Source organism: Etheostoma spectabile, unplaced genomic scaffold, assembly GCF_008692095.1.
Source record: "Etheostoma spectabile isolate EspeVRDwgs_2016 unplaced genomic scaffold, UIUC_Espe_1.0 scaffold00018703, whole genome shotgun sequence".
In the NCBI taxonomy this organism is placed as follows: Eukaryota; Metazoa; Chordata; class Actinopteri; order Perciformes; family Percidae; genus Etheostoma; species Etheostoma spectabile.
This window is the reverse complement of record NW_022604412.1, coordinates 1-14494: the sequence shown is the minus strand read 5'-3', so window position 1 is coordinate 14494 and position 14494 is coordinate 1. Positions and strand designations below refer to the sequence as shown.

The 14494-nt window shown below is 39.0% G+C and overlaps 1 protein-coding gene across 1 annotated transcript; it reads left to right on the top strand.

The window, feature by feature from the left end:
- The first annotated feature begins 486 nt into the window (after window positions 1–486).
- LOC116681743 (uncharacterized) lies at window positions 487–7428 on the top strand. Its single transcript, XM_032509671.1, has 4 exons — window positions 487–753; window positions 2536–2570; window positions 6937–7120; window positions 7217–7428. Exons 1-4 carry the CDS (start codon window positions 561–563, stop codon window positions 7426–7428), a joined length of 624 nt encoding a protein of 207 aa, XP_032365562.1. The 5' UTR covers window positions 487–560.
- Window positions 7429–14494: the final 7066 nt, after the last annotated feature.

Genomic DNA, 14494 nt, shown 5'->3' with positions numbered 1-14494 from the left:
TTGTTTGTTGTTTGTTACATTGAGTTGTTTTGCAATACTTTTGTTTCATAATATAAGATGTTCTGGTATATTCCGTTATGATCCATCTCTCCTAAATGTGTTAGAAGCAGAATTGATTGTTAGGGATGCTCCTGAGTCTGGTTTCAGTCTCTTTCACCCCCACTGATCTTTTCCCTGAACTGAGGGTCATTAACCTTGAGTCACATTCCAACTGAAAGATAACACCACTGTGGTCTAGAGACCCCCCCCCTTTGTCCAAGATCCAGAGAGCCAGACAAAGGAAGGAGAGAGCTGCGACAGCTTGATCCAGGTAACTTTGTCTCAGGAGATCCTATGTAATAAATGGATTCACACATCAACATCTGAGATTTTGATACAAATTGACTGAACCCTGAGAATGGAGCAGGATTTAGCTCCAACACCTCTGACTCATCTCCCGGAAGCTACAAAGCTAATGACGCTAGCTTAGCATGCTAGCTGCTTAGCAACAGTTTGAAGGAAAACAAACAGCGTTTTTAACGGAGTTTGTTCGGAGGAAACGTTTCTGTCATCGTGTGAAAATGTCTAAAGTCCAAATGCTGAGAGGGCTGGTGGAGCAGCGACTAACTGCGGCTGCTGAAGAGATATTTGGGCTGTTTGAAAGAACGATAGCAGAGTACGAGGAGGAACTCTGTCGTTCAAAAGAGGAGAACGAGCGCCAACGGAAACGACTGGACGCTGTTTTCAGCCCTCAGCTCCGGCTGCACAGAGCAGGTTGGTACCTTTACTTCTTCTCTCCGTTCACACTCTGGGTACACTGACATCAGACCGGGATGGGCCAACTTCCAGGGCCCCTGTCATTCTGGTTCATCAAACCATGTTATAAACAAAGTTAATTAGCCTCCATAATGCTAATGTGCAGACAGGTCAGCCAAAGCCAGTTCAGGGCTCCAGACTAACTGTTTTTACTGGGACCACTACAGACACTAACTGAGATGTTGGACAGGAACAATTTAAGGATGCACAGCTTAAATCTACACAAGCACTACTTTTTTTTGATGAGGTAAATAGTTTTATAATTATAATATAATCAGCAACTGTGCCAATGTACCATTTGCTTATAGCCAGACAAGGCAACCTATATGTAATTTATTTTATAGAAGAAGTAGTCACATCCAGGGCCGTAGCGCAAGATCCTGGACCCTAGACCTGATGGGCCCCCATGTTCCTCAATTCCCCCCCCCCCCCCAAAAAAAGAAAAACCCATGTAATAATTAAATGGGCTTTTGCACACAAATATGTAGGCCTAGATGTTTATAGGGTAATACTTTAACTAATGCTAGGTAGTAGGAGTAGGCTGATTTGTCTACAACATTTAAACCTCCTTTCTCAACATTAGACTTCTTTACTGTGGTTACTAGGCCTACTACATGTGTTTTCTCTGTACCTTTACTTGCCAACCTGTGTACTATGGTGTCTCTCTGATCATATCTATTTTATTCGGCCGTAGTCCTGGGTCCTCTGGCAAAAACTGGTCTGCATTGCTCGGCCTACTTTCCAGTTCCTTATCTCTCATTACCACAGAGCACAACATGCTCTCTTCCTCAGTCAGATCTCACACTACAGACACTAGCAAATGTTTTTAGGGAACAATTAAAGGACGCACAGCTTAAATTGACACAAGCATTTGTTTTTGATGAGGTAAATAGTTTTATAACCCTTGGGTTGTCTCCCGTCAAATTTGAAAATCAACACTTTGTTGATGCTTTTTTAATCAATGTTTTTAACTTTTTCCTACATTTTTGTCCCTTTTTTCAACACGCTTTTGTCAATATTTGTCGCCTTCTTTTGACGTTTTCAACACTGTTTCAACACTAACTTATTAATTTTAGTTTTACAGTTATTTTTGGAATTTATGGTCAATAACCCTCATTCATAGGAAATTATACCTAATGTTTGAGTTAGAAAAGCAGAAATTAGGAATTATTGAGACTAAAATTAAAGGAATGGATGTTGATGGATAATCACAGACTGGAATATGTCAACTTTTACTCAATACTATTTCAAAAACACTTCCATTGTTTTTACAATGCTATAAAATTGAATAAGACGCCCCAAATTAATGAAAGTAGAGATTTGTTTTGGCAAAGAGCGTTGTGTGGAATCAATCAAAGGTAAAGGCAAAAAGTCTTTCATATGCATCATGACATGCTCCTTATGACCTCATAAGGAGCATGACTTCAGATCTGCCCATTCGAGCTTTATTTTTCTTAAAGGCAGAGCAGGATACCCAGGGCTCGGTTTAAACCTATCACCATTTCTAGCCACTGAGGGTCCATATGCAGGCTGGGGGAACTCATATTAATGTTAAAAAAAAAACTCAAAGTGAAATCCTCATGCCATTGGACCTTTAATGAGCTTCAGCATTGGCTCCACTCCATTGACCTGGAGGCTCTGTCCATTATTTTTTACAGTCTATGATCTCAGGAGAAAGAGAACAAGTGTTCTTGTCCAGTAACAGTGGTATCCTATTTCTTTTGTTGTCTGTCCCTCCAGAGCTCCCACAGCAACATGTCTGTAAGGAGGAGGAGGTTCTCTCTGACCAGCAGCTCAACATGCCAGTTATAACCTCTGTGGAATCAGAAGCAAACCCTGACCACCAGCTCCATAGAGCTGAGAGCCAAGATCAGAAAGGAGGCCAGCATGGAGACTCAGGATCAACTAGAAATGCAGAACCAGAACCAAAGAAGAGACGACGCAAGAGTAGAAGTCACAGTAACAACGTAGACAACACTAATATATCAGAGACAGCTAAAGGTAAAAAGTCTTTCATATGCTACATGTGGTAAAGTGTAATTCAGAATTTCGGAGACACATGAAAATCCACATAGGTGAAAAGCCTTGTTATTTCAAAACATATGGAAAAGATTCAGACGGTTCAGCATTATTGAAGCATGTGAGAATCCATAAAGGTGAGAAGTATTATTCTTGTAAAACATGTAGAAAAGACTTTGGACGTAAAGATAACTTGAAAATCTACATGAGAACCATTATTTATACAAAGTAGTGGATTGTTGGTCCACGTGAGAAGAGCCCAGACAGATGAGAAGCCGGACGTTTTGCGTTTTGGCTCATTTCTGCCGCTGGCTCGCTCCTCCCTCTCTCTCTCTGTCTGTCCTGTCTATTTTTCAGGAAGTACATGCCCATATATGGGAGATAAAGGCACCCCTCTTGTATGGAAGGCCAGAGGGGACAAAAATGCCTATTTACTCTATGGAAGGCCAAATTATGCAATATTTAGACACATAATTGCTTGTATAACATTGCTGTGGGTGTAATATCAATAAATATGACATTATTATGTTATTATTGGCATAAGTAAATGTCATGAGAGCAAAACGTCTTGACTTTTTTGGAAAAAATGCATGTATTTTGTCAACTGTATAAGTTATAATGATTATTTCTTCACAGTGTGACTCCCGAGACATATGAGAAGTGTTTTAGAATGGAAAATGGCTTAGGTTTTACTTATGTCTGTGATATCAATACATATCTGGAAGATTCATTTATTTATTTATTTATCTTTAAGGCCCTACAACCATTTTTAACATGCAAGTGACCTCACTGCAACCCAAATATTCCAACAACCCAGTTTGTCCTAAAAAAAAGGATCTTCATATCTTGACTGTAGACAACAGGGTTGATGTTTGGATGGAGCGGCTGTGGCTCAGTGGTAGAGTGGTTGCCTGCCAATCGGAAGGTTGGTGGTTTGATCCCCACCCCTGCAGTCATTGTCAAAGTGTCCTTGGGCAAGACACTGAACCCCGAGTTGAGAGTGTGAATGTGTGTGAATGTTTATCTGATGAGCAGGTGGCACCTTGTACGGCAGCCCCGGCCACAGTGTATGAATGTGTGTGAATGGTGAATGTTTCCTGTAGATGTAAAAGCGCTTTGAGCAGTTGTTAAGACTGGAAAAGCGCTATTTAAATACAGTACATTTACATGTTTTACAAGCTTTTTTATAAATAAATCCAGACGGAAATTAAACAGTAAAAATGGCCTAAGGTCCCAGAGTGTTAGAAGCTCTTTCCCGTGATGCTGAGCGTTACTGAGCAGCCTCCAACTGAGCTGGAAGACGTAGATGTGAGATTCTGGCACGTTTACTCATTTCAGCAAAGATTTCACTTCAGTTCCTTTGTTTTAGGATGTGAATGCTTTTTGTTTTGTTTACAAAGATTGTCTCTGTTAAATCTTTATTTACTAAAGAAATGCTGTGCAACAACTGCTCAAATATCTGTTCAATTTCTGTTAAATAAAGGACAACAAACAGCCAACTGCAGTTTGAGGTTGTACTTCAATATTTGCCACAGTTTTAGTAACTGTAGGAATTGTAAAACTTGTTTTGTATACATTTACTTAAATAAAATTAAATGGAAGATTTTTACATCTGCTTCTGTAGAATAATGGTCTTACTATTTTCAGATAAATATAATAAGAATGGAAACGTTTTTTATAAGACACCAAGTAATGTAATTAATTTAAGTTAACGCATGCCTGGGGATATACAGTGGCTCTTATTTTGACACCCCATGCTAAAGTTGACTAAAAAGAGGAATAAAAAATCATCTTTTGGAAATTGATCTTAATGCCTTAATTAAAAAAAATAGGAAAAATCCAACCTTTAAGGACACAGATTTTCTTTATGAATGAATAATGTATCATAAATAAATAAATGTTCTTCCTTAAATGCAGGGGCATAAGTATACACCCCCCTATGTTAAAATACAAGGGGCATAAGTATACACCCCCCTATGTTAAAATACAGGGGCATAAGTATACACCCCCCTATGTTAAAATACAGGGGCATAAGTATACACCCCCTATGTTAAAATACAGGGGCATAAGTATACACCCCCCTATGTTAAAATACAGGGGGCATAAGTATACACCCCCTATGTTAAAATACAGGGGCTTAAGTATACACCCCCCTATGTTAAAATACAGGGGCTTAAGTATACACCCCCCTATGTTAAAATACAGGGGCATAAGTATACACCCCCTATGTTAAAATACAGGGGCATAAGTATACACCCCCCTATGTTAAAATACAGGGGGCATAAGTATACACCCCCTATGTTAAAATACAGGGGCTTAAGTATACACCCCCCTATGTTAAAATACAGGGGCTTAAGTATACACCCCCTATGTTAAAATACAGGGGGCATAAGTATACACCCCCTATGTTAAAATACAGGGGCATAAGTATAACCCCCCATGTTAAAATACAGGGGCATAAGTATACACCCCCCTATGTTAAAATACAGGGGCAGGCAGTCAGATTTTCATTATTAAAGGCCAGTTATTTCTGGTACTGATAAAGTACTTGGCCTTTGGAATTAAAATACCCCCCCTCCCATCATCAAATACCCTTCACCATACCTAGAGATCGGCATGGGGAACTTTCCATAAAATCATCTCTCAATGAAAATGAAACCAACTATTAGTCTAACTGAAATAACACCATGCCCATCTCTATTGAAGAATGAATGAATGAAGTCAAGTGAAGAATGTTTACCATTGAAATAACCTTCTTCTACCTCCTTTTTATACAAACTTTCATTTTGAAGGTTAGCCACCAAGCGGCAGCAGAACCGGTTGTTACTCTTTGAGCAATATGGCGTCTAACGTGAGTGAAAACATTGGAGTACGAGGAGGAACTTTGTCGTTCAAAAGAGGAGAACGAGCGACAACGGAAACGACTGGACGATGTACCATTTGCTTTTGGCCAGACAAGGTAACCTATGCATTTTATTTTTATAGAAGAAGCAGTCACATCCAGGGGCGTAGCACAAGATCCTGGGCACTGATTAGCCCTTTGCTAATTATAGACATTATAGCCTATTAGTATTGAATAAGACGCCCCAAAATTAATGAAAGTAGAGATTTGTATTTGCCAAGAGCGTTGTGTGAATCAATCAAAGGTAAAGGCAAAAAGTCTTTCATATGTATCATGACATGCTCCTTATGACCTCATAAGGAGCAAGACTTCAGATCTGCCCATTTTAGCTTTATTTTTCTCAAAGGCAGAGCAGGATACCCAGGCTCGGTTTACACCTATCACCATTTCTAACCACTGGGGGGCCATATGCAGGCTGGGGGAACTCATATTAATGTTAAAAAACCTCATAAAGTGAAATCTTCATGCCATGGGACCTTAATGAGCTTCAGCATTGGCTCCACTCCATTGACCCGGAAGCTCCGTCCATTATTTTTTACAGTCTATGATCTCAGGAGAAAGAGAGCTAGTGTTCTGGTCTTTTCTCCAATAACAGTGGTATCCTATTGTTCTGCCCTTCAGGCATTAAGTTGAATTTTTATGCATTTATTTGGCATACTTTCAGTTTAATGCAGGCTCTTATTTTGACATTTGTTTAGCGAGCCAAACAGGAAGTAGTTTATGCAGACTCTTATTTTGACGTTTGTTTACTGAGCTAAACCGGAAGTAGGAAATAGCGTTGGAATTCACCACGTTAGAAACTCGTGAGAAGGCAGATCATCAATGCGCCAGGGAAATGCATCCAGCCAGTTAACTTCCCAGCAGAAGCATCGCTTGTATGTATATATCTTTGTTCTGTGTTAACTTTTAAGCATAATCATTTAATGTTGTAAAAGGAATGTTATGAAAACTAGGTTGCTTAGATAATTACAATACTTTGCTGTTTGTTCCCTAGTTTTACTCTCTCATCTCTCATCACTACCGCATGTGTATGGATTCAGCACAACATGAAGGAAATAAATCTGCTGATAAGGAATTAATGCTTCTTCGTGTTCATGAATAGAGAGAGTTTAGCTCACTGTTTAGCTGGAGTTGTTACACCTCAGCGAGAACAGTACACCTATTTCTTTGTTGTCTGTCCCTCCAGAGCTCCACCAGCAACATGTCTGTAAGGAGGAGGGGTTCTCTCTGACCAGCAGCTCTGTATTCAGGTGAGGAACTCCAGTCTGGACCAAAAGGACCCAGAGCCTCCACAGATTAAAGAGGAACTGTGCACCAGTCAGAAGGGAGAGCAGCTGGTCCTGAAGCAGGAGACTGATACCTTTATGTTGACTCTTACTTATGAGGAAAGGGACCACAGTGAAGGTCAGACTCTGAACTTAAACCCTGATGATGACACTCTAAATGCAGCAGAGATAGAGACTTTAGCCAACATGCCAGTTATAACCTCTGTGGAATCAGAAGCAAACAGTGACCACCAGCTCCATAGAGCCGAGAGCCAAGATCAGAAAGGAGGCCAGCATGGAGACTCAGGATCAACTAGAAATGCAGAGCCAGAACCAAAGAAGAGACGACGCAAGAGTAGAAGTCACAGTAACAATGTAACTAACCTAACATATCAGAGACAGGTAAAGGTAAAAAAGTCTTTCATATGCTACATGTGGGAAGTGTAATTCAGAATTTCGGAGACACATGAAAATCCACATAGGTGAAAAGCCTTATTATTGCAAAACATATGGAAAAGATTTCAGACATAAGGGTGTTTTAAACATCCACATGAGAACCCACACAGGTGAGAAGCCGTACATTTACTTGACTTGCAGGAAACAATTCAGATGGTTCAGCATTATTAAAGCATGTGAGAATCCACACAGTGAGAAGCCTTATTCTTGTGCAACATGTAGAAATGACTTTGGTTGTAAAGATAACTTGAAAATCTACATGAGAACCGACATTTATACATAGTAGTGGCTTGTTGGTCCACGTGAGAAGAGCCCAGACAGATGAGAAGCCGTACGTTTGCAAGACCTGCAGGAACAGATTCTATCATGATTCAGGTGTATCATTAATGCAGCATATGAGAAGCCCAGAGGATAGACTCTGAACAGTGGCCGCTGCAGTCTTGTTTTGTTTTTGTCAGGCTGTCTTAGAGAATGTAATCAGCTTTGGAATGACTGCATGGTTGGGGAACCTTTCTGTATCATTGGAATTTAAGTTATTGGTTATTTGTTAAAGAAAGATGATCACTTTTTCAGTCTCTCTTTGGCCAGTGTGTACTTAACAGGTGAAGATTATCCTCTGTGATCCGTCCCATGTTCTATACTGAGTGTGTGAATTGTTACCATATAGGCATTGGTCGGTTACCGGTTTCAAGGTATATTGTGGTTTGGAAAAGTCACGGTTTCAAATCCTCTAAAGTTTTCTATACTGTTGCTAAGGTATCAGCTTTTTACCCAGACTTTTTGATATAATACATTTGAAAGGCAAGGCAAGGCAAGGCAAGGCAGCTTTATTTGTATGGCACATTTCAGCAACAGGGCAATTCAAAGTGCTTTACACAAAATCAGTTAAACAGATAAAACACAAGTAAAAACAGTTAAAGATCATAAGCATTAAAAACCTGTAAAACACATGAAAAGACAGTTAAAAAATGGACACATAAAACACAAGAATAAAAGTTACAGTGCAGCATAAGAAATTTAAAGAAATGAGCAGTCACTTAAAGAAAGGCAGCATCAAAAAGAAAGGTCTTCAGCCTTGATTTAAAAGAACCGAGAGTAGCAGCGGATCTACAGGTTTCTGGGAGTTTATTCCAGATATGAGGAGCATAGAAACTGAAAGCTGCTTCACCCTGTTTAGTTCTGACTCTGGGGACAGAAAGTAGACCTGTCCCAGATGACCTGAGAGGTCTGGGTGGTTCATAGTGTAGTAGCAGATCAGAAATGTATTTTGGACCTAAACCGTTAAGTGATTTATAAACTAGCAAGAGTACTTTGAAATCAATTCTTTGAGACACAGGAAGCCAGTGTAAAGACTTCAGAACTGGAGTGATGTGATCCAGTCTCTTGGTCTTAGTGAGGAACCGAGCAGCAGCGTTCTGAATCAGCTGCAGCTGTCTGATTGATTTTTTAGGGAGACCTGTAAAGACCCCGTTACAGTAGTCAAGTCTACTGAAGATAAAGGCATGGACAAGTTTTTCCAAATCCTGTTGACACATAAGTCCTTTAACCCTTGATATATTCTTAAGGTGATAGTAGGCTGACTTTGTAATTGTCTTAATGTGGCTGTTAACGTTCAGGTCTGAGTCCATGACTACACCAAGATTTCTGGCTTTGTCTGTTGTTTTTAACATTGTTGTTTGAAGCTGAGCGCAGACTTTTAATCGTTCCTCTTTTGCTCCAAAAACAACCACCTCAGTTTTTCCTTCATTTAATTTCAGAAAGTTCTGGCACATCCAGCCGTTAGTTTGTTCGATGCACTTAGTCAGTTTTTGTATTGGACTATAGTCCCCTGGCGATAGGTTATATAAATTTGTGTGTCGTCCGCATAACTATGGTAACTTATTTTGTGTGTTCTCCATAATCTGGGCCAGTGGAGCATGTAGATGTTAAACAGAAGAGGCCCCAGAATAGAGCCTTGGGGAACTCAACACGTCATATTTTTATGCTCGGATGTATAATTACCTATTGTCACAAAGTAATCCCTATTCTGTAAGTAGGTTTCAAACCAGTTTAGTACTGAGCAAGAAAGTCCCACCCAGTTTTCCCAATCGGTTTAGTAATATGTCGTGGTCGACCGTGTCAAATGCAGCACTGAGATCAAGTAGTACTAAGATTGAAATTTTTGCCACTATCTGTGTTAAGGTGGATGTCATTAAAAACTTTGACGAGAGCCGTGTCAGTGCTGTGGTGTGGTCGGAAACCCGACTGAAAGGTATCAAAACTGTTGCTTAGTGACAGGAAATGGCTAAGTTGTAGAAAAACCGCTTTTTCAATGATTTTACTTAAAAACGGAAGGTTAGATATCGGCCTATAGTTGCTCATTATTGATGTGTCTAGATTGTTCTTTTTAATAGAGGCTTGATTACTGCAGTTTTCAGGGCCTGTGGAAAGATACCTGAAAGAAGAGACGTGTTCACAATCTGTAGAAGATCAGAAGCCAAACAAGTCAAAACACTTTGAAAACACCCGTTGGTAGAATATCAAGGCAACAGGAGGAGGATTTCAGATGTTGTATAATGTCCTCCAGGTTTTCATGGTTGATTATATGAAATTCTGTCATATTTTTGCTTGAACACTGTGACAACACATATCTTGTACTTGATATGGAGGCACTGACTGTTTGTCTAATCTTCAGAATTTTGTCTTTGAAGAAGGAGGCAAAGTCATTGCAGGCTTTGGTAGATAAAAGTTCAGATGCTACTGGCACTGGAGGGTTTGTTAATCTATCGACAGTAGCAAACAAAGCACGTGAATTATTGTTTCTAGAGATAATATCAGAGAAAAAGGACCGCCTTGCATTCCTCAGTTCCAAATTATAAATGCAAAGTCTCTCTTTATAGGTGTTAGAATGGACCAGGAGATTTGTTTTTCGTCACCTTCGTTCAGCTTTCCTACGCTCTCTTTTTTCTGTTCTCATCAGTAGGACATTTCTCCATGGAGATCTTTTTTTACCAGAAACAACTTTGACCTTAGCGGGAGCAATGGCATCAATAACATTTGTAATTTTACAGTTGAAATTATCTACAAGCTCAGTGACTGAGAGCCCAGAGAGGGCGGGTGTGGAGGAGAAAAGCTGAATAAATGTGTCACTGGTGTTTTCAGTGATACACCGTTTTCTGATTATCTTTGTTTGGACACTTTTAGGCACAGAGATAGTGCCGTTAAAGAAAACACAGGAATGATCAGAGAGAGCAACGTCAGTCACCAAAACCTTGGAAATGTTCAGACCCTTGGAGACAATCAAGTCCAGAGTGTGTCCCTTATTGTGAGTGGAATCTGTCACATGCTGAGTCAGTCCATAGTTCTCAAAAACACAACACAGTTCTTTGGTCCCTGGGGTGACACTCTTTGTCACACAGTCCTGTTAAATGTTATTGTCACACGAATGTTACAAAATCAGATATAGACAGCAGTTCAACAACACAGGGTTAAAGGCATATTTAAATCACCTTCATACTCAAAAATGGATTCCTAATGTTAGACCAGGTTCATTAAAATATGGGTTAGACAGTTCATATCCATTGTATCACTCTGGAATTTAGGACCATTCTGATGATGAAGGCTTTTAAAAGTAAAGCCTTGAATGTCGAATAAATGGTATAATTTAAATCTTTAAGCTGCTGTTAAAGGCATATTTACTCTTTTCAGGCCACTCTAAAAAGGAATCCTGACTTATGCCAGCTTCATTCCAAGTCTGGGAAGACAACACCTATCCGTGTGTCTTTCAGGTAATTTCAGAGCATTCTGATGTACGGTTTTAAAATTACGGCCTTAAAGTAAAGCTATGTTGACATTTTGTCAGGCTGTAAAGGCATATTAAGTCACCTTCATGCCACTCTAAAATTGATTCCTAATGTTAGACCAGGTTCATTAAATTATGGTTTAGACACTACATATCCATTGGGTCACTCAGGTAATTTAGGACCATTCTGATGGGCTTTAAAAGTAATGCCTTGAATGTCGAATAAATGGTATAATTTAAATCTATTAATAGCTTTTAAAGGCATATTTTACTCTTTTTCAGCCACTCTAAAAAGGAATCCTGACGTTATGCCAGCTTTATTCCAAGTCTTGGGAAGACAACACCTATCCAGTGTGTCTTTCAGGTAATTTCAGAGCATTCTGATGTACGGTTTTAAAATTACGGCCTTAAAGTAAAGCTATGTTGACATTTTGTCAGGCTGTTAAAGGCATATTTAAGTCACCTTCATGCCACTCTAAATTGATTCCTAATGTTAGACCAGGTTCATTAAAATTAAGGGTTAGACAGTACATATCCATTGGTCACTCAGGTAATTTAGGACCATTCTGATGTAGGCTTTTAAAAGTAATGCCTTGAATGTCGAATAAATGGTATAATTTAAATCTATTAAGGCTGTTAAAGGCATATTTTACTCTTTTCAGGCCACTCTAAAAAGGAATCCTGACGTTATGCCAGCTTCATTCCAAGTCTTGGGAAGACACACCTATCCAGTGTGTCTTTCAGGTAATTTCAGAGCATTCTGATGTACGGTTTAAAATTAAATTACGGCCTTAAGTAAAGCTAGTTGACATTTTGTCAGGCTGTTAAGGCATATTTAAGTCACCTTCATGCCACTCAAAATGGATTCCTAATGTTTAACCAGGTTCATTAAACTATGGTTTAGACAGTTCATATCCATTGTGTCACTCTGATAATTCAGGACCATTCTGATGTAGGCTTTTAAAAGTAAAGCCTTGAATGTCGAACAAATGGTATAATTTAAATCTTATTAAGGCTGTTAAGGCATATTTTACTTCTTTTTCAGGCCACTCTAAAAAGGAATCCTGACATTATGCCAGCTTCATTCAGTGGTGTCTTTCAGGTAATTTCAGAGCATTCTGATGTACGGTTTTAAAATTACGGCCTTAAAGTAAAGCTATGTTGACATTTTGTCAGGCTGTTAAAGGCATATTTAAGTCACCTTCATGCCACTCTAAAATTGATTCCTAATGTTAGACCAGGTTCATTAAAATTATGGGTTAGACACTACATATCCATTGGGTCACTCAGGTAATTTAGGACCATTCTGATTTTTTTTTTAAGGCTGTTAAAGGCATATTTTACTCTTTTTCAGGCTACTCTAAAAATGAATCCTGACGTTATGCCAGCTTCATTCCAAGTCTCGGGGAGACATCACCTATCCAGTGCGTCTCTCAGGTAATTTCAGAGCATTCTGATGTACGATTTTAAAATCAAGAGCTTAAAAGTAAAGCTATAGTGACGTTTTTTCAGGCTGTTAAAGGCATATTTAACTCTATTTCATGCCACTCTAAAATGGATTCCTACTGTTGTGCCAGGTTCATTCCAACTATGGGTTAGATACTATATGTCCATTTGGTCACTCAGGTAATTTAGGACCTTTCTGATGTAGGCTTTTAAAAGTAAAGCCTTGAATGTCGAATAAATGGTATAATTTAAATCTTGTTAAGGCTGTTAAAGGCATATTTTACTCTTTTTCAGGCCACTCTAAAAATGAATCCTGACGTTATGCCAGCTTCATTCCAAGTCTCGGGGAGACATCACCTATCCAGTGCGTCTCTCAGGTAATTTCAGAGCATTCTGATGTACGATTTTAAAATCAAGAGCTTAAAAGTAAAGCTATAGTGACGTTTTTTCAGGCTGTTAAAGGCATATTTAACTCTATTTCATGCTACTCTAAAATGGATTCCTACTGTTGTGCCAGGTTCATTCCAACTATGGGTTAGATACTATATGTCCATTTGGTCACTCAGGTAATTTAGGACCTTTCTGATGTAGGCTTTTAAAAGTAAAGCCTTGAATGTCGAGTAAATGGTATATTTAAATCTTGTTAAGGCTGTTAAAGGCATTTTTTAACTCTTTTTCAGGCCACTCTAAAAATGAATCCTGACGTTATGCCAGCTTCATTCCAGTCTGGGAGACGTCACCTTCCAGTGTGTCCCCAGTGTGTCTTCAGGTAATTTCAGAGCATTCTGATGTATGGTTTTAAATTAAGGGCTTAAAAGTAAAGCTATATTGACTTTTTTTCAGGCTGTTTAAGCATATTTTTCTCTTTTTCAGGCTACTCTAAAAAGGAATCCTGTCGTTATTCCAGCTTCATTCCAAGTCTGGGGGAGACACACCTACCAGTGTGTTTCAGTGTGTCTCTCGGTAATTTCAGAGCATTCTGATGTACGGTTTTTAAATAAGGCTTAAAAGTAAAGTTTATTTTGACTTTTTTTCAGGCTGTTAAGGATATTTTTTCTCTTTTTCGGGCTACTCGAAAATGGAATCCAGACGTTATTCCAGCTTCATTCCAAGTCTGGGGGAGACCTCACCTATCCAGTGTGTCTCTCAGGTAATTTCAGAGCGTTCTGATGTATGGTTTTAAAATTAAGGGCTTAAAAGTAAAGCTATATTGACTTTTTTCAGGATGTTAAAGGCATATTTTTTTCTTTTCTGTTTTTCAGGCTACTCTAAAATGGAATCCTGTCGTTATTCCAGCTTCATTCCAAGTCTTGGGGAGACATCACCTTCCAGTGTGTCTCTCAGTTAATTTCAGAGAATTTTGATGTCTCTGTCTTAAAATTAGGGGCTTAAAAGTAAAGCTATATTGACGTTTTTTTCAGGCTGTTAAAGGCATATTTTTCTTTTTTTTCAGGCTACTCTAAAAAGGAATCCTGACGTTTTCCAGCTTCATTCCAAGTCTGGGGGAGACATCACCTATCCAGTGTGTCTCTCAGGTAATTTCAGAGCTTTCTTTTTAGGATTTAAAAATTCAAGCATACAATGTGTAATACATTGTATAATTTAAGTCTTTTTCAGGCTGTTAAGGCATATTTTCCTCTTTTCAGGCTACTCTAAAATGGAATCCTGGGGTTATTATCTCCAGCTTCCCAAGTCTGGGGGAGACCTCACCTATCCAGTGTGTCTCTCAGGTAATCCAGAACATTCTGATGTCTGGTTTTAAATTAAGGGCTTAAAAATAAAGCTATATTGACGTTTTTTCAGGCTGTTAAAGGCATATCTTTCTGTTTT